At 41.5% G+C, this 19,654-nt stretch overlaps 1 protein-coding gene across 5 annotated transcripts in view; it reads right to left on the bottom strand.

Moving 5' to 3' along the window:
- utrophin overlaps nucleotides 1–19,654 on the bottom strand; it is a 118,075-nt gene that overhangs the window by 72,592 nt on the left and 25,829 nt on the right. For all 5 annotated transcript variants that reach the window (XM_042332834.1, XM_042332833.1, XM_042332831.1 and 2 more), the window contains exons 4-5: nucleotides 18,341–18,470; nucleotides 8,382–8,650 (exon numbers count right to left, since the gene is read on the bottom strand). In XM_042332834.1, coding sequence (XP_042188768.1) covers nucleotides 8,382–8,650; nucleotides 18,341–18,470 — 399 coding nt within the window. The remainder of the gene's footprint in view (nucleotides 1–8,381; nucleotides 8,651–18,340; nucleotides 18,471–19,654) is intronic.

Here is a 19,654-nt window from a genome sequence, read left to right as displayed (position 1 = left end):
TGTGCCAATGGTGGGGCGAGCGAGGCGGGGGACTTGAAGCAGGCCCCACCCTTGGCGTTGACCCATGTCTGCGGATTATGTCACCAAGGGGGTGCACATAGATATTGAAAAGGAGAGGGCCAAGAACAGAGCCCTGAGAGAAGCCACACGTGACAGTGTGGAGGCTGGAGGAGAAACCGTTCGTGGCGACAAAGTGGAGACGGTGGGATAAGTAGAATTTAAACCAGACAAGGGCAGGTCCGCGAAGACTGAGCTGAGAGGAGAGATGGTGTAGGAGGATACAGTGGTCGACATTGTCAAAGGCAGCAGAGAGGTCAAGGAGGACAAGGAGGCAGAGAGAGCCCTGGTCGCAGATGTTCAGGATGTCATTAGTGACTTTGACCAGGGCTGTTTTTGTACCTGTGCTGTGGGCAGCGCGGAAACATGATTGGAGGGGTTCAGAGAGGGAATGGGCGGAGAGGAAAGAGCGAAGCTGGGACTCGACGATTCATTCTAGGGCCGTGGAGAGGAACGAGGGGTTGGAGATGGGGCGATAGCTGGGGAGTATGGATGGTGTAGGAGGAGCAGAAGCCAGGGGATGGGGGCTGGGGGAATGTGTTTTTCCAAATAGTACTTTAAGTAATAAGAATCATCCTTGCATTTGATTAGCACCTTATTTGTTGTTGAGATGTCTCAAAGCACTGCACAGAATATACAGTTCTACAAAGTGGTTTGATTGTATTTTGTCGACAAAAAATGCGGCAGTCAATTGCTCACAGCAATGTCCCACAAACAGTCTTGGATTGAGTGACCAATTTTTTTTTTGGGGGGGGAGGGGCGGGGAGGGATTATTAAGGCCGGAAAGCGATCCGCCAATCGACTAACAACCCGGTTCCTATTTACTGCTCGGTAAAGAGGTGGGTGGAATAAAGAAACTTGCCTAATCTTTTGCCCCACGAGGAAATCGAACCCGAGTCTTCCTGTTTGGAGGCAAGCCCATTAAACACTATGCTACAAGACTTCTAAATGGGTTGAGAGTGTGGATATAAGCACGAATATCGCTGTTGCATCACAAGCATCTTATTCCAAATGATGAAACAAAGGGGTCAACTTCTTCTGTTAATTATTTAATCCTGGTTCCTTTATCCAGAGCAATTTCCAATACCTTATTCCAAAGCATTGTCAGATATTTAGCATGCTTGCCTATGACTCAATAGGAATTGCTGCTGAAGTGAATACTAAACAAGTCAATGTTAATTCTTAAAAGCAAAGTACACGTAAAGGCTGGCTCTAAAATGAAATTTGGCACAATTTCAAAATATTTTACCATAATGATACATTACTAAATTACAAAAACACATAGTGGAATTGACTGGTGCAGAGTACTCATGCACAGGAGAGCGCACACTAGATTCAGAAATTTATAAAGCAAGCCATTTTGCTTAAAAAAATACATCATCACTAAAATAGCAATTACTTACGAATTGCATAGAGACCTTTCATCATGATAAACAGCAATAAAAATGCACGTGTTTACGTGCAGCACCGAATAAGCTGAAATCTCAAGGTGGGGATTGAACCTATGATCCACTGAACCACGGGTGAGAGTACTACCAACTGAGCCAAGCTGACAACTAAGTTTTCATTAATACCGACCAAAGGAATATGCCTGAAAGTGCATTTATAAAGTGTAAACCATAGTATTAAGAGTGAGGGCTGTTTGATAAATGCCTAGGTATGTCTTTTTCCATTAGGTTAGCGATGCTATCTTCTCTGCAGATAAATGCTTGTGACACAAGAGATGATCTCCTGGCAAGGGAATGAATTGGCACTGTGAGAAACCAATATGTTCCATTCAAATCAATGTATTTGTCAATTAACATGCAAGAACATAAGGTAAAGATGAGCAAAACCCATTGAGTTCAACAAGCAATCTGTGCACGGTTGAACCAAGAGATACATCAGTGCACAACATAAATCTGCAGAATTTATTTATTAAAAACAAATGTTTGTGAACAAAGATCATCTATCTGAATGCAGCATTATAGGTCGACATGTATCCAACCACCCAGTGTGCACCTTGCATTATGCAGAAAATCTAAAATGGACTATCCTCCTGGGGTGGTGGATGGCTCTCCTTGGGCTGAGCTGGTGCTAAGGTGATGTGGTAGGCAATGGAATACATTACAAAATTACTTTTGTATAGCGCCTTTCCGTTGGGAAAACGTTCCAAGGCGCTGGACAGTCAGAGATTTGGATCCAAGTAGGGAGGAGAAGGGGGCAGATTAGGGTAAGGGAAGTTGGAGGTCAGGGAAGGTAGGAGGGTGGCCGAAGGCACAATCGAAGAGGAGGGTCTCGAGACATGCCTTGAGGGAGGCAAGGGAGGGAGAGAGGCGAAGGGAATGTGGGATGAAGTTACAAAGTGTGGGGGCGGAGAGGTTGAAGGCCCGACTGCCAATGATGGGGCGGGCCAGGCAGGGGACGTGGAGCTGACCGGGGCCTGCTGAGTGGAGAGAGCGAATTTGTTGATAAGGGGTTAGCAGGTCACTAAGGTAGGAAGGGGCAAGGCCGTGGAGGGCCTTGAAGGCGAGGATGAGAATTTTGAACTCTATCCTCTGAGGGATGGGGAATATCAGAATGAGTCAATCTTCTGTGGTGGTGTTCTTGGTTACCTGGTTCCTGAGCTACACTGGTGCACAGTACTGCTGACGACAGACCAGGCAGCCTGGCTCATGAGCAGGATTTGGAGGGGCAGAACAATCACTGGAAGCGGAAAGCTTGTTAGACACTGCTCTCAATGACAAGCTATGCAATTTTAGCTGGTTACAGCTCCAGCAGTACCCCTAACACACTCTGGAGTGCCCAAGCCTTGGCTCTTCCCAAACTGCACCCAAAACTCCCCGAAGTTAGGTAAGATGGGTGCGTCCCTCCAGGGAGAGATTTGATGGATTTCTGTACATGTCAGACACTCAGCTGACCAGAATGCCCCCCCAAACTGGACAGTAGAATTAATTGTAAATAAATAAATGGCACAGTGTTAATGTTCAGTCACTAGATGTCACAAGCAGATTCAATTAGTTACATTTAATACGTCATGCCATGAGTAACCGATATGGGGCTTGAACTCACATCTTCTGACTTGGCGCTGCAACCATGGATGAACACAGAGCACTGAGAGGCAGCTGCAGAAGCTCTTGTGTTCCAGGTTAAAAGTGAGGACCTGTCTTGCCATCTGTGGTTTGCCAGTTAGTAATGGAAGCCAACCAATAATTCGTAGAACAAATAACCTGACCCTAGAATACATGTGTGTTTAAATTAAGTTCCAGTATTGTATCGTTGAGAATAATTTGCTTTCAAACACAGTGGGTTTGTCAGCCATTGTGAAAGAATAAATGTGAAAATGACAAGGTATAAAAAGTATAGGGAAGACTGACCTGTGGAATTATAGGATCACAGAAAGGTGCAAGATTGCATTTAGGCACTTTAATATAGAACACATACTACATATTTTTAAAAAATGGATTGAAAGGAGGACAAGTAGGAACAGGTTAAGGGTTGTGAAGGGCAAGTTTAGGATTGACACCAGGAAGTATTTCTTGAAACAAAAGGCTGTCAACAGCTGGAACGACTTACACAGAAGAAAAGGCCAGAATACTGGAGTTGTTTAAGTTTGTTGCTGCATTGGGAAGACTGTTTAAGGTTGATATTCCGGAACAATGAGATCCGATGGGCAAAACCCCACCCCACCCTCACGTGATGTCCATACAGGCACATATTGTACTATTATTTGATCAGTAGGGGTCCCAGGTCCTGGTTAAAGCTGAATTTTCCCATCTTAAACCAAGAGGATCAGAGACTACTTATAGTGTCAAAGGACTGCCCTGACTGAGATCAGAAAGCTCTGTGCAGACCAGGGATACACTCCGATACCATGTGGTTTGTAATGACTTGGGTCCATAGTACATTGCAGCTTTATCAAGTGAACAATCAGGGAGTCACTTTCAGCTTTTCCTGATCAAAGGATCACTAAAGCGTTTACAAGTATAAATCCCATATCAAGAGGAATTAAGTGTAAGCAGTGATAGATGCACATCAGAAGCATTAAATCCTTGTAAAGCAGGGTTAGTTAGATTTGCAACCGAACAACAGGACAAGTGTAACAGCAGCAACTACATTTAGGAACTAACATAAATTTCAATCACAGTGAAGGTGAAAGCCAAGGACACGGCTTCACGAACCCTGAAGTGATTTTGAGTTTCCCCCTCCCCTTGCGTCACCCAAAGCAACACAAAAAGTTACAAACAACATTTGAAATGTAATCCCAAAAGCAATTTAAAAAAACACAAATTTTGGAAATCCCAAACGTATTGGTTGACAACTTGACTTGAGCTTTCTTTGGATTTTATTAATGCAAATAAATAATTTCTTAAGTTTTGAAAAAACAATTATTATTTTGCCACTTGTTTCTTTCCCTGCCCCGGTATATTTTCCTTCTTTCCCTTCACTGTATTTGTAACAATGTGTAATTTGAGCTGTACAATCCTTGATAAAGCCAAAAAGAGGAGAGCACTTCTCGGTCAGACAACATCAGACAGCTGTCAAATGCTTCAGCAGTTCTCTTAATCGACTTTCAGTCAAAAATCGCACAACCACACATTTCCCAAACAAAATACTAGCTGCCTTTTGATAACACAAGTCCTTATCGGAAACCTGTGAAAAAGGGGAGAAGTGGACATTTTCTAGGATGGCTGCCGAATACGTTTCAAAGGCAGTGATGTGAAAACACGATGTTCAGTTTAAAACTGTTCACAGGCACAAAGGACCTTCTCAGTCCAACCATTTGAACACTTAACAACAAAATCTATCTAAAAATTACAGATTTGGAAAAAAGTGATTTGTCTCTCACTTATTATAAAGCATCAGACTGGATGTAAGTAGGAGATAGCTGGGCAGAGACCAATTAGAGTTTGAAGACCAAAGCAGACTGTACGTGCTGTAAAGTGAGTACTCCTTCCACTGACAGGCCAAAGCTTGCGGATGATGAAAGGCAAGTACACAGACAGTGAAAGTAAAGCGTAAAGCAATGCGTCTTTTATTAGCAGCTTGAGCGAATTTGGAATTAAATTTTAGATTTTCAAGAAGTGGAAAGGATGAAGCAGTTTCAGCATTTTGCTGCATCATCAGAACAGAATGAACCTTTAGTACCGAGAATGGGTTATTTTTCTAAAAAGAAACTTGCTGGGAAGTTTGAAAATAAATTTAAAATGGAAATAACATGAGGAACAGGTGATGGGGAGGAAGAGGCAGGTCCTAGATGCCTTTGCACGATTCAACGCTCAAAACTCAACAACCCGAATAACTATCCAACAGTCGAAGGCCAACACAGCAGACAGTTACTCAGATAGAATCAGTCATTCATTTCACGGTTGTATCTAGGGCATTACTGTACACAAGTTAGCTGCTGTGTTTGCCTACAAATACACAGTCACTACACTTCACAATAAAATCCTATGAAGCACTTAGAGACTCCTAAACGACTCGATAAGGCAATATATTAAATGCAAGGATTATTATTACTAGGTTTCACCAATAAGAATAGTATTGTGGGGTGGGCGGGGGGGTGGATGAACAGGGAAAACTTGTACTGATTACACTTGTGGAATGAGTTGAAGATCGTTTACTGGAGTGAAATAGGACACATGTAGTTTGCGCCTAAAGTTCATGCAAATTAAAGAATTAAAGTGAGCCCATGGTATCCATAGCTACAAAAAGATAAGGACTTAAAATAAAGCATAAGATTGTGAAAAAATACAATCTTTGAAGCTCACTGCTTTTGCACAGTACGTATGATCCACTCAACAACTCTAACATAACCCAATTAGCCCGAGAAGGACGACTCTACAGTTACTCCCTGATCGCTCCTCACCCACCAAAAAGCTACACTCTGAAATACTCACCAAAAATACTTTATATTCAACTATTGTCCACCTCACAGCAGTCACTTAGCTATAAAGCTTCTTATCTTAATAACCCTCAACTCTATTCCTAATCAAATATTCAGACAGCTCTTCTTTACAAGAGTTAAAATCAGCAGAGCATTAACAGCTTTAGTTTGACGTTAATCCAACACGTTCACAACACTGTATGGCTACTCGGTGCGCAACAAATTCCTGCAAATCTCAGGTTTTGCTCGAGGGTTAGTTCCATACTCAGTTCCACAGTTCCAGTCCAAGTTAAACAGCCTGCTCACATCTACATTATCCATTCTTCAGTGCTCCAAAAACCCAGAACAGCTTTCCTTTTGACTTTCTTTCCTCAGATGCAAATACAACTCTGTGGATTTGTATTGAATAAAGCTGTTTTTCTTTGAAGATATAGCACCAACAACTTGCATATCTATAGCACCCTTCCTGTAATGCAACTGCATAATTTACTGTACAATAAAAGTAATCAATAAAATTCTGAGAATATTTTTGTTTTAGTCACCTGGAGTCTAACAAACATGAACTGGCAAACATAAAAAGTCGAGAGCCTCCAAATCAAACAAGAACTGGAAGTACAAATTCTACTTGGCTCCTGTTAACCCTAAAAGCCAAAGCCCTGACAGGTAGGGTGGTCCGAGCTCCACAAGCAGTGGGAAGCTTGACAGACATGTTTGCAAAGGCAAGCTCTGTAGTTTAAGCGAGGTAAACTGCAGCAGTACCTTCAAAGCATACCCTGTAGTCCCCAAAGATTATTCTGCTTTCCATAGACTCAGCTCTTGCCAGCCTGTGCCAAACGGTGTTAGCTTGACTCAGTTTGTAGTACTCTTGCAAACAAGTCAAAAGTTGTGGATTCAAGCTTCATGGCATGACTTTGAACTCATAGTCAAGACTCTCAATCCAATGTCGTGTTGGGGTAGAGCTGTATGTCAGAACTTGCATCCAACACAACATGCATTAAACCGAGGTCCCACCCTCCTATTCAGGTAGAGATTTAAGGTCCTGTAACACTAATCAAACTGTTGGGCTGGCAAAAAATTCCCCTGATTAAAAATTGGTTGTTCACTTAACAACTGTTTGTGGGACACTGCTGTACAAACTTTGGCTGCTGCGTTCACCTACAATTAATATTCCTTATATTTAGTTTAATGCCTTTCACTTCAGGAGTACATTTCAAAGTGCTTGACAGGATATACTATAAATTGGAGTGACTGCATTTTATGGGCAATACATGAATACACAGTCATTCTAAACGAGTGATCACTTCATTCCACACAAACAGAAATTTCCACATATAAACTCTCAGTAGTTTGTATTTCAGCCTGTCTCATTTGGTAGCACTCTCCGCATCAAAAAGTTGGAAGCTCAAACCCCACGTTGGATCTTGGAACTCATATAATCTAGGCTGACACTCCAATGCAGTGCTGGGGGTGTGCTACATTGTTGGAGGTGCCATTCTTCGGATGAGACAATAAACCCAATTCCCGTCTGCCTGCCCAGGTGTTGTTAAAGATCCCTTTATTCAAAAATAAACTGAGTTTCTCCTGTCTCTTGGCCAACAATTCCCTAAATAAAATTGGTAATTTGTTTCAAGGCTGTTTATGAGACATTGCTGTGTGCAAAAGAAAAAAAGGTCCCTACATTTTATAGTATATTCTGCAAAGCTCTTTGAGACATCCTCCCAATGTCAAAGGCGCAATATCAAATGTAAGTATTATTATTATAGTTTGGGTTGAATAATCTTAAACACAGTTTTGGGTTTCTGTCTGTGTCTGAACCCAGCTGACCAAGGAAAAGCCTATGGTGAATATGATGAACAAAGTAAGAAACATTGACAAGAGAATGGGAAAGAAAACAATGTCCTGAATATTTCTGTTCCAGTCGATAATAATGGCATAAAGTGGACGATAAGTTGATGGTGATTGACAATTTGACTTCAAACACCTTGAGAAAGAAGGTCACATCGCTCTTTGGGTGGACTAGCATATGATAGACAGCATCAATACAAGACTCAGTAAAAATATTCTGTAGACGCTATTAAAGACATGTCAGATACAAATGGAATGAAACTAGAATAGGAATGCTGATCACATGGATTAAAAGTTAGTTGAAGCCAATTACAAAATAAAGATATTACATATAAAATATGACTTAACAAAGCTTTTGTCCCAATTTTAAACTCAAGTCAAATGCCTCAGGTAATAATACATCCCCATAATCAACAAACCAATAAAAAACAATCTTAGCAATAAAACTCTGTTGTTACTCTGCTTAATATTAACATAACATGATAATCTTGATTAAGTGTATTTCATAAAATGTGTTGACAGACATGCAGAAGTGCAGAGATGTTTATATTGCCTATGCCAAGAAGACGTTATTTTGTACAGAAGTGCTCACAAACAAATAAATTCTACTGACCGTGGTTTTGTCAATGTGGTCCTGCAGGGAGTCGATGAGCAGGTCACCTACAGGTTCCCAATCGTTGCGGGCATTCTCAGCCTTTGTCATGTGCGCCTCAAGGTCATCCATAGCTCCTTGTAGTTCCTGAAGTTTCTCCAGTGCCTTTTCCACCTGTTTCTGCCAGTTGCTGGCATGAGTGTTGAGCAGTTCCCAATTCTCTTTGACTTCCGTTGACTGCTTGCGCACAGCTTTGGCAATTCGCTGGGCTCTCTCTTCTGGGGTTGGCTCTATTGTAACACAAGCACAATAACCGATTGAGATTGGGCACAGATTTATTTTATGTTTAAAAAAATATGGATGGTTCTTCCTAATATCACACTGCTACATGTGCTCGCCATTGCAAACCCTCCTCTAGCAGAGGTGAGCACGATGCTAAGGGAGGCAAGCTCTTTTTAAAGATGCATTTGAGCTCATCTTGGTGAGGGATGCTTGTGCTGAGGAACGTGGGCTGCAGATTTCTTCCCAGTCGCTGACAGCACTGTTCTGTGATCAGGTAGCAAATGATTTCATGGCATTTCCAGTGTTTCCTCCCCATGAATTTAGATACAATACAAAAGTCTTTGAGTGTCTGCAGTTTGTAAAGAAGTAGTAATACCATAAGCCATCCTTTCATAGTTGAAATTAGCAAACATGCTGAAGAAAACAGCAGAACTTAAACCACGGGGAAAAAGCTTCTCAGAGCTCACATTCACAGTTGTCTATTGTAGTACACAACAACAACAAATTACATTTGTATAGCGCCTTTCACGTCGGGAGGATGTCCCAAAGTACTGAACAGTCAAGCATGTGCAACTCGAGCTGGAGGTCAACACATTTAACAAACATATAAAATCTATTCCAGATATTATTACAGCTTATTCCTGACACACAGCAACTTTAACTGTCAGCAGAAGTTGCTTTTAATGTTTGAGATGAGTATGAAATCCATTTCCTTTCTTCCTCCCCTCCTCTTCCCCCCTCCCCAATATTTGGGCAACATACTTTATGATCGTATGAGGCTGAATGGGGAATCAAAGGCTTCCAAAGCCTCCCTCAATGTTAATTTACAGCCAGCTCATTTGGAGCTAGCCAACGCTGACCATTCAATGACACTTCCCCTCTCTCCTCTTTAATGCTAGCAGAAACCATTGTGATTTGTAACTTACCAGAGTATGTGTTGCAATAGCTGGGGGAGAGGAGCGAATTATCCCTCCCTCACTAATCTATGGCCATGTATATTTTATTATTATTATTATTATTATGTGAACCAATATCTTACAGCCAGCTTCATCCTGAATACTGCAAATTCAATTTGAACTCCATTTGAGGCACTTTATGAAATTTCTAATCTATTTATTTGAAACATGGGCATAATCTTTCATTGTCAAATTCAGCAATTTATCTTGTGGGGTGTTTACACTGAGATATTCCATTCAGAGAGACTGATAGGCCTTGTAGAGTTTACCCAATTATATCCAAACCGCCCTTGTTCAATGTTTCAATAACCATTCAAAATACTAATGAGGGGAGTAAATGGCTACGTTAATATTCCAATCACCTTCTGTATATTAAATGAGAATAATGAGATGTGTCAAATTCAAAGCACTGCAAGTTACTGCAGGCTATAGATTCAGGACTTCAAAAAACTATGCTGCAATAAAAATAACATATAAGATTTTTAAAGCTTAAGTCTAACATTCAGAAATAACTATTAGAGATTACGGTGAGGGATGAACACATTAGAAGGTCGTTGGCAGAACTCTTTTAGAGCAATAGCAAAGATGTTATTACGAGGCATGTGGTCCAGGGAGCTCTTTGATATGGCTTATCCATTGAAGCAAAAGCTAAAGAGAAGACTAGGTGGAACAGTGTGTTAGATTATCCTCACTGACTTTTCTTTTCTGGATCCTGTGTTTGAATCCAGCTCAGACTGATAGGATAACCATCTGCGGTGTGTAAAATATCCTGCGTGATAGCTTTGGGGAGTCTCTACCCAGTTGTTGGTGGGAAACCCCACAGCACAAAACCTTCCCTCAGCTGAAGCCTAACATTGCTGCTCCCACTCAGAGGGAGGCATATCATGCCGATGTGCGTAACGGAAGCAAGTTACACTTGGTGCAAACGCAGGTGCTCTTCTGAGGTTGGGATCTCATTGCATCGAATTGCTGTGCCTGGCTTGGAAGTGCTCAACACCAAGGTTCCTGTGAAACCATTCCCAGAACCTTCAGAAGAGTCAGGGAGCAATTTAGAAGACATTGAAACAAAAATGGAGCCACGGACATTTCAATATACATTGATCCTCTCACTCATTTTCAAATCCCTTCATGCCCTCGCACCTCAACAACAACAACATGCGCTTGTATAATGCCCTCCGTCTCAGACCACCTCCCTACCTATCCACCTTGCATTCCTCCCCCATCCGCTGCCTCCGCTTGGCTGGCTCCGACCTCCTGTTCGGTTCGTCCCTTGTCCCCTCCGCTCCACCATCAGTGGCTGTGCTTTCAGCCACTACGCCCCGCAGATCTGGAACTCTCTCCCTCACTCCCTCCGCCTTGCCCCCTGCCTCCCCACTTTCAAATCCAGCGTACAGACCTTCCTTTTTGATCATGCTGATGGTCACCTCTCCTCCTGGCTCAGGGTCAGACTCCGTCTCTGTCAAGCGCTCCGGGACGTTACCACGCGTGAAGGGCACTAAATAAATGCAAGTTGCTTTTGTTGATATAGGGCCTTCCATGTCGGGAGGATGTCTCAAAGTACTTAACAGCACTGACTGGGCACCCGAGCTGAATGTGAGAGCTGAGGGGGGTGAGGAGTGGAAAGATGACCTAAAGTGCAGTCAAAGAGGGTGGTCTTGAGCCAAGACCTTGAATGAGGTGAGGAAGGCAGTGAGTCAGAGTGACTCCGGGATAGACTTCCATGAGAGTGAAGGCAGAATGTCTGAGTGCCCGCCCACTGATGGTGCAGCAGATAGGGCAGGAGAAATAATGTAATAATCCTTGCATTTGATATACTGCCTTTTCAGGTCTTTGAGACATTCCAAAAGTACATTACGGGATTTTGATTATTGTGAAATGTAGTGACCTTGAGTTTGGAGGCAAAGATATGCAGCCAGTTAGTTTGTTCTCAGTGAATCCATATACCTTTTAGCAATACAGTGAAGCTGTACGCGAAAAATTTGATTTCAGGTACAGCACAGCAGTACTGTTGTGGGCAGCATTTCCAGATGCTTGGCTAGTTTACAGAACATGGCATTTTTGAAAGAAAATAAATAATAATAGTATATTCCAAATAGAAATAGATACTCATTGACGGCATTCAACGATTGTGTTTGGCTAGCTATGAACACTGGGACAGTTCAGGTTAACCACTAGACTCTGACCCGGGAGGAGCTGTATTCTTTGGCCTAGTTGTCATGGTGATGCTCAGAGTCCAGACTATCTTCAAGACCCAAGGGACCAGCTAACTACCATGTGCAGCCACACAGCCAAAGTGTGGCACCGCAAAGAGGACTTGAGCAAGAGACAGTACAGGGTTATCCCAGCAATAGCAGGCTGGCTTGTACGCATGGAGAAAGCATATACAGCACAAGCAGTTAACTGGAATTAAAATACATAATTTATGAAGCTGTTCTTTATATGTCTCTGTAGATTTGAATTCTAGAGAAAGGGGGCATTGGTACAGAATTGGGCTGCAAAGTTAAGCACTTCCGCAAGAGATTCAGCAAATGAATGGGGCTACAGTCCTTCAGTAATGGTCCTGGAACAAGAACATGTGCGAGTGAGGACCAAGTAAATGGCCTCCAAAAATAATTTTAAAAACAAGAAATAAATGACAGCTGGAATGGTTGGACTCAGATAGCCTTTACAGTATAAACCCATTCGACTGGATTCTGCAATAATGACATCTTAATAGCTGCACCCACAAAAGAAAGTAGCAAAAGTGGTTCACAGCAAGAATGCCACCTTTTGAAGCCTAATACTAAAAACATCTTGAAGTCTCAGTAGTCGTACAAATGGGGTTTGGAGACTTAGTACAACATGGTCTACTGATAGAAGGTTGTTCCCTGCAAAGAAAGTCACTGAAATTGGCTGTATTGTCCAAGGCATGTTGGAGAGTGAACTTTAGACAAGCACAAGTCAACATCTTGCATTAATATAGCCCTTTGTATGGGGTAGTGTCTCGGAGCGCTTAACCTATAAAGCTTGATCTCCCCATCCTGCTACATGGCAGACACATTAAATAGAAATGAATGAGTAAGAGCAAACTTCAGTAGCAAAGGCATCTGAAATTAATAATTTAAGGAACTTGAAAAGGGCAGGAATGATTTTGGAGGAAATTAAATGAATAATTAGAAAAACTTTGCAAGGAAAATAGGATCACAAGATAGCATGTGTTTACGTGAGAAAATTTAAAGGAAATCCAGCAACAAAATCTAAATAGATAAAGAACTTTGAAAATAAAAGGAATGTGAATTTTGTAACGGGTATGATGGTCCATTGGCTTTGAAACTGGCCTTTTGCCTCTGGAACCTGGAATTAAATCAGGCCAACCGATGAGATGAAAGGGTCCTATCTGAAACAAGTTTATAAAGATTTAGCTCAGTTCCTATTAGTTCCTAGCAATTCTGGGTTCAAAAGTGCCCTTGATTCACCCCAAAAAAGGCATTCTCACAAGAGGACCACAGCACACCTGGCACTGGGCATTGGAAAACATTGCACCAATCCAGCAGGGATGTGGAAGCTCTTTAGTAGTGGAGGAAACTCTTTAGTGGTGGTGGCGCAAGGGGCGAGGGGTTGGGTTCTCATTTATGGTTGGGGCTGAGGCATATTGCTGTCAGTGCAAAGGAAACTTTATTGTGCATCTAACTGTGCTGTACCTCAGCTGGGGGGTGTTGATAACACTGCATTCTCCAAAATGGAAAAAGATTTCAGTCCTAACACCCTTCGCCATGAGGAGTATAACATTTGCTGGGAGAAAATAAAAAGCCCTCAAAAAATCTTAGAAATTTACAGCAATGAAGGAAGCCATTTGGACCATCAAGTTATTTAGACCTTAGTTGGAATATTGTGCCCAGTATTGGTCACCTTCCTTTAGGAAAGATGTCAGGAGATTGACATTGGGGATTGATATTGGGGATAAGTGGTTTGGCCTATGAAGGAACTGAGCCTTTTTTCACTGGAACAAAGAAGGTTGACAGGTGACTCGATTGAGGACCTTAAAATTATGAGGGGTTTTGATAGGATCAATAGCGAGAAATTATTTCCACTGGTCAGTGAGTCAGCAACTAGTGGGCATCAAATTAACATAGTTAGAAAATGAGCAAATGGGGAAGTTAGGAAAAATGTTTTCACACACAGTGAGGTTTGGATATGGAATGCCCTGCCGGGAGAGGTACTTGAGGCAAAATCCATATTAGTCTTCAAGACGGACCTTAAAAAGAGTCAGCTACAGAAGGATAATAATCCTTGCATTTGATATAGCGCCTTATCATGTCTTCGAGACGTCTCAAAGCGCTTCACAGAATACCGTAAAGTGAATTGACTGGATAATTTGTGGGCGAAACGGGGCAGCTAATTGCTCACAGCAGTTTCCCACAAACATGGATTGAGTGACCAATTTATTATCATTATTTTGATGAAAATATTATCGCTGGAAAATCGATCCGCCAATCGACAAACAACCAGGTTCCTACTTACTGCTAGGTAAACAGAGGTGTGTGGAGTAAAGAAACTTGCCCATCGAACCCAGGTCTCTCGCTCTAACTACTGAACTACAGGCCTCCACTGTATGGGGGAAAGGCAGGTAAGTTAGACTGAAAGGATTGCTCGAAGGAGCTGGCATAGATACGATGAGCCGAATGGCCTTCTTCTGCATCGAAAATTTCAATGGTTCTATGGAGTCTGCACCATCTCTCATAACAACGTGTTCACTCCCACTGCCCTCCCTCTCCCCAAATACGTTCAAGTCTCTATCCTTCATATACTGTACTTATCTACTTCCCTCTTAAAACACACAATGGATTCTGCCTCTACCACCTTATATGACATTCCACATTCCCAACAACTCTGTGAGTGCAAACAAATAGGCCAAAGCTCTCCTTTCACTTTTCTTATGACTATCTTACAACTATTGTTCACTCCCCTACTAATGGAAATAGCTTCTCCCCATTTATCCCGTCAAAACCTCATATGTTTGTACACTTCTATTGGGTCCCCTCTCAGCCTTTTCTGCTCCAATTAAATAGACCGACTCACAGAAATCTCCCCTCATAACTGAAGCCCCTCATCCCTGGTATCATGGGACAGTGGAGGGAGTCCTTTTGTGGTGGCGATAGTGAATTTTGCTCAGATGACCATGAATATTAAATACCAACGGGAAAGTGCACAATAGTTTTTCATCTCTGGTATCTAGACTCAGTCTGTTGGACGCAGAAGTTTAGCCAGTGTTAACCTACCTCCTGATGAACACTACCCCTCAGCACAAATTTAAGATAAACACAGGGAGGGAGAATTAAAAGTAAGGTTATAAAAATTGGAAGGTTGGGAACTTTTCTTTACCCATAGAGTGGATTGAATATAAAAGTGTCTGCCATGAACCATGAAGTAGAGCCAATAAATTATTTTAAAATAATTAATGAATTTGCAAGGGCATTTCGCCCACAAACATAGTCAATTTACTTTACAGTATATTCTGTGAAGCGCTTTTAGACGGCTAGAAGATGTGATAAGGTGCTATATCAAATGCAAGGATTATTATTTATTGCTGGGCACAGGTTGGCTGCAGACATTCCATCACCTCAACAAGCTTAAAAGTTTACCGAACATCCCAAAAACTTCTGCAGTGGACTAATCTGAAATATTCAGCAAACCCACTACAAATAACATTTGAAAATGAACTCTACAAAGCCCTTCACTGTTGACCGACGGAACCGGCAGGATTAATGTAATAACATTTACATGGTAATGCTTCCATTTCTGCCTTCAATTCCTTTGAAAGATGATCCAGTGTCATAATTGTGCATTGCAGACACAGGAATATATTAAACTCATATGACAATACATCATGCAGGAGAATTGTAGGACAGGACCAGTTATCTGCAGAAGTAACTGACCCTGTAAAACACAATGCCTCTCCTCAACAGCACTTCAGGATCCAGCAGAATCCAGAGTTATTGAGCTGGAGGTGAGTCACTCACCAGTAGGTGAACTCTTGTTCTATGGATTAATGGATGAACACACCACAGCTAGGCAAGGCAGGCCTTGCATCCGGGAACAGAAATCCTGAGCAGCGATTTGATGCCAAGGAAGTTGGCACAAAATGCCAGAGAGCAACACAGAATGGCCAGCGAAGAGAAGAGCAGCGGTGAAGGCTACCGTAGGCACAGACCTATTTTACTTTTAGGTTTCACGGTTTGCCCCCGAAATAAATAAAATTGATAAAACCTGCAGTATTTATATGCACTCATCACAATTTCTGGGCAACTGAGCTCTGAGTTAATGTACACCACGAGAACTCCCAACTGCGGCAAGAGTTATTCAGGACAGAAGAAACTGACAACCATTATTAATGGTCCGGCAGGGTATATAACAACAACAAATTGCATTTATATAGCACCTTTCACATCTGGAGGACTTCCCAAGACGTATATATGGGGCAGCAAGGAGTGCTGACAGAGAGAGTGGCACTCGATACTCAATTTAAAATGCAAAGTAAGCTCACATCGAATTTCAAATAATGGAACAGCTTTTATGCTTTTACCAGTCTAGTTACGGAAGGTATTTCAGTTCCATTAATAGACTTACAGACTCTTACCATAATGTAGCTGCTGGCTACCTCCCAAACACAGCGATAATTTGAGTTTACCATAGTTTAAAATATGGATTTTTAAAAAAAAAACTTTTAAAATATTGCTCTATATCATGCTCCAAATAAAAGCAAACAGAGCATTGGGCTAATGTCCATTAGCACAATGCATTGTTTGCTTTTATTTGGAGCATGATATAGAGGATAATTTATGGAGCAATGGCAATTTTGTTTTTGCCATAAACAAGATGCTGACATAAATCTTCAATGTCCAAAGGTGAGTTATGGTCAGTGTCATTACCACAAATGAAGCTCAACATCATGAAAGCTTCTGTGCAGAACAATTACATTCTTGAAAGCTTTATTTGAACTGAATTTAAAAAGGCATTTTCAGATTTCTTAGATCCAACCAAATCTCAGAGAGTGGGGTCTAATTTATGTTGTCTCTTACTGGGATTCCTTTTTAAGGATGGCCAATTAATTTGCTGGGGGAAAAAATCACACTTAACGTCAGTGTGAATCTCAAGTCACTTCCTGGCCGTTTGTGTAACATTGCTGTGCAAATCAGCTGCCTCGATCATCTACAAATTTGTAATGACTACATTTAACAGTAATTACTGTAAAACGCTTTGAGACATTTCGACTTTATAGGCACTATATCAAACACCAGGATTATCATTATTTAAAGTCTTGCGGTGCTATTAAACTACGTGCAGGTCTTATTTCATAGGCCACTTTATTGCACTCTAACCTAGGTCACATCATCTCCGCTGCACACAGCATTGGTACTACATAATAGGAAAATAATCAAAATTGATTTTATTTAAAAGAATCTTTGCATACATACAAAATAAAGACCACTTTGATTTTCTCATCCTGAAGGACGCATGGACATTCAGTTCCACAGCACTAGCAATTTCCCCAAACAAAAAGTGACTAAAGGATATACAAGTTTGCTACAAAATACACAGTCACAACACTTCACAGTTTATCCTGTGAAGTGCTTTGAGATGTCCACTGATCAAAATTCTCATTTTCTTTAACTAAAATCACCTGTGAAATTCTAATCCGATCTCTCAACCTCAGAGTAATCTCCAAGCAGATTCTAATGGTTATTGTATATAATAAGAATCCTTGCATTTGATATAGCGCTTAATCACGTCTTCAAGAAGTCTCAAAACACTTCACAGAATATACTGTAAAGTAAATTAAGTGTGTATTTCATGGGCGAAACGCGACAGTCAGTTGTGTACAGCAGTATCTCACAAACAGTCATGGATTGAAGTGACCAATTTGTTTCTGTTTAAGAAATTCTTACCCCTGATAAAGTGATCTGCCAATCAGCTAACAACCGGGTTCCCACTTACTACTAGGTAAACAGAGGCTTGTGGAATAAGGAAACTTGCCCAATATTTCACCCTGCCAGGAATTGAACCCAGGCCTCTCGTTTGTGAGGCGAGACCTCTAACCACTGAGCTACAGGACTCCGTGATCCTGAAGAGCCCAACAATTCCAGTGGAAAAGTTGTGCATTAAAATAAAATGCAAAAACAGAACTGAAACGAAAAAATAAAATAATCCTTGGATTTGATTTTGTGTCTTTCACATTGGAAGGATATCTGAAATTAAGATTTATTGTCAAATGTATGCCGTATATAGTTTGGGACATGAAGATTGCCAGGATGGCGGAAGGTGAAATAGATGGACCTTGGTCTTCTTTCGATGAGTAAATACCATGATTTGTGGGCAAAAACAGTAACCAATTTGCGCACAAAAACATCCCCAAAATAACTGTGAAGTGACAGTAAAAGATCCTCTTATACAGATTACAAGAGAATCAAACAGCAAAGGGGTCAACGCATAAACCACCCTGCACTAATCCGGAAGTGTTGATAATTTTTTATTACATGTGTTAAATGGTACGTTTAAACTCCAACCCACTAATCCAACAGGATCCTTCACCCAGCAGGTCTGCAGGAATGACGAACGCAGCTAAGTGGATTTCAACAAACACTCTCCAGTGCATTGTGCCACCTGCCTTTCGTTTTCAGTTAATCAGTGTAGCAGAACGAAAGGTCGAGCCTTTCCAGCAATGTGGTTGCTTTCACTACAAAAGGCAGGAGTTTAACGACTGACCTGTTTTAACATGGAGATGACGTCGCGGCTCCTCAGGCCCCTCAATAGGCTGGTCTGCCAGGAACAGTCGAGCGGAATCCAGAGCATTGATCACAGTCTGTTCCTTAGTCACAAGCTCCCGTCTGAGTGCCTGTACAAAACAGAGCTCACACTGTAACATATTGCATTTTAATATAAAAAGGGACTGCATTTCCATCGAATTAACTCTTGTTAATTTGCAGCTGCAGAGGAATGATTGATATTATTCAGTATTTATGGTGAGGGTGAAGCCAATGACTGGGAATTTCAATGATGAAAGCGCCTTTCGCACAGAGAGTGTTTAACAGTAAATATAATTGATCTTATTGGGCAGAAAAGATTGTTCACCAATATAAATACAATCCAGCTGGTACAACACCAGGAGTACATATGTCTTGGCTCACAACCATCCACATGGCAATGAGAGTACCAGTCTCCACCAGGTGTTTATCCACAGAATTCAGTGAGGAATCGCCCCTGGACTGCCAGTTTAGGCTATGAGTTCCAAGTCCCGACATGGGGTTTGAATCCACAATCCTGTGACTCAGAGGCAAGAGTGCTACCAACCGAGTCAGATTGACACACAAGACGAACATGAAATGGGCAAATAAATAAATACAAAAGAAATTAGAAATGACAAAACTAATTACTTCATCCCTCAGCCTGCAGCGCTTGTAAACACACACTCAGATAAGTTTTATGGTGGCACTGGTAAGCTTTATATAGTGCAGCAGACAAACATTTATAGGCTCCTCCGATGCCCGGTGAACAACACTAAGCCATGCCGACTGAAAGGTCTGAGGTTCAATTCCCAGTTTGTGCTGAGGCAGCTAATCTTAGGTAGCAGCAGAGTAGTTACAATGTGAAAATTGCCTTCAGCATCCCAGCCTGTACCCTGGGTTGAACAGTTTTTGCCAACACAACTCACTCACATACACAAAAACAGTTAGGTTGGGGCAGTGTCCCAAAACAGTCAAGGATTGAATGACCAAATTATTTTCATTATTTTGAAGGAATTATTATCCCCTGAATAATTCTTTGTGAGAAACCCATACATACAAAGTACAACCAGCACAATAACTTCCATGCTAATTCACTAGATATTTGTGAAAAGTGCGCATTTTACCCGACTATGCACAGCTGCATGGGGAGTAAAGTAAGCAATACAAAATTTTCACATTCATCCTTACAACCAGCCCTTTTGTTGATTGCATTAGCAGTCATCAATTTCTGTCATTCATGACAGCAAGTTTTGTAAACAGCAACAGCCATCACGTAGCACTTCACATGTGACTA

Source organism: Callorhinchus milii, unplaced genomic scaffold (assembly GCF_018977255.1).
Source record: "Callorhinchus milii isolate IMCB2004 unplaced genomic scaffold, IMCB_Cmil_1.0 Scaffold3, whole genome shotgun sequence".
Classification (NCBI taxonomy): domain Eukaryota; kingdom Metazoa; phylum Chordata; class Chondrichthyes; order Chimaeriformes; family Callorhinchidae; genus Callorhinchus; species Callorhinchus milii.
Note: the sequence above shows the minus strand (reverse complement) of the source record. Positions and strands in the feature narration are given on the sequence as shown.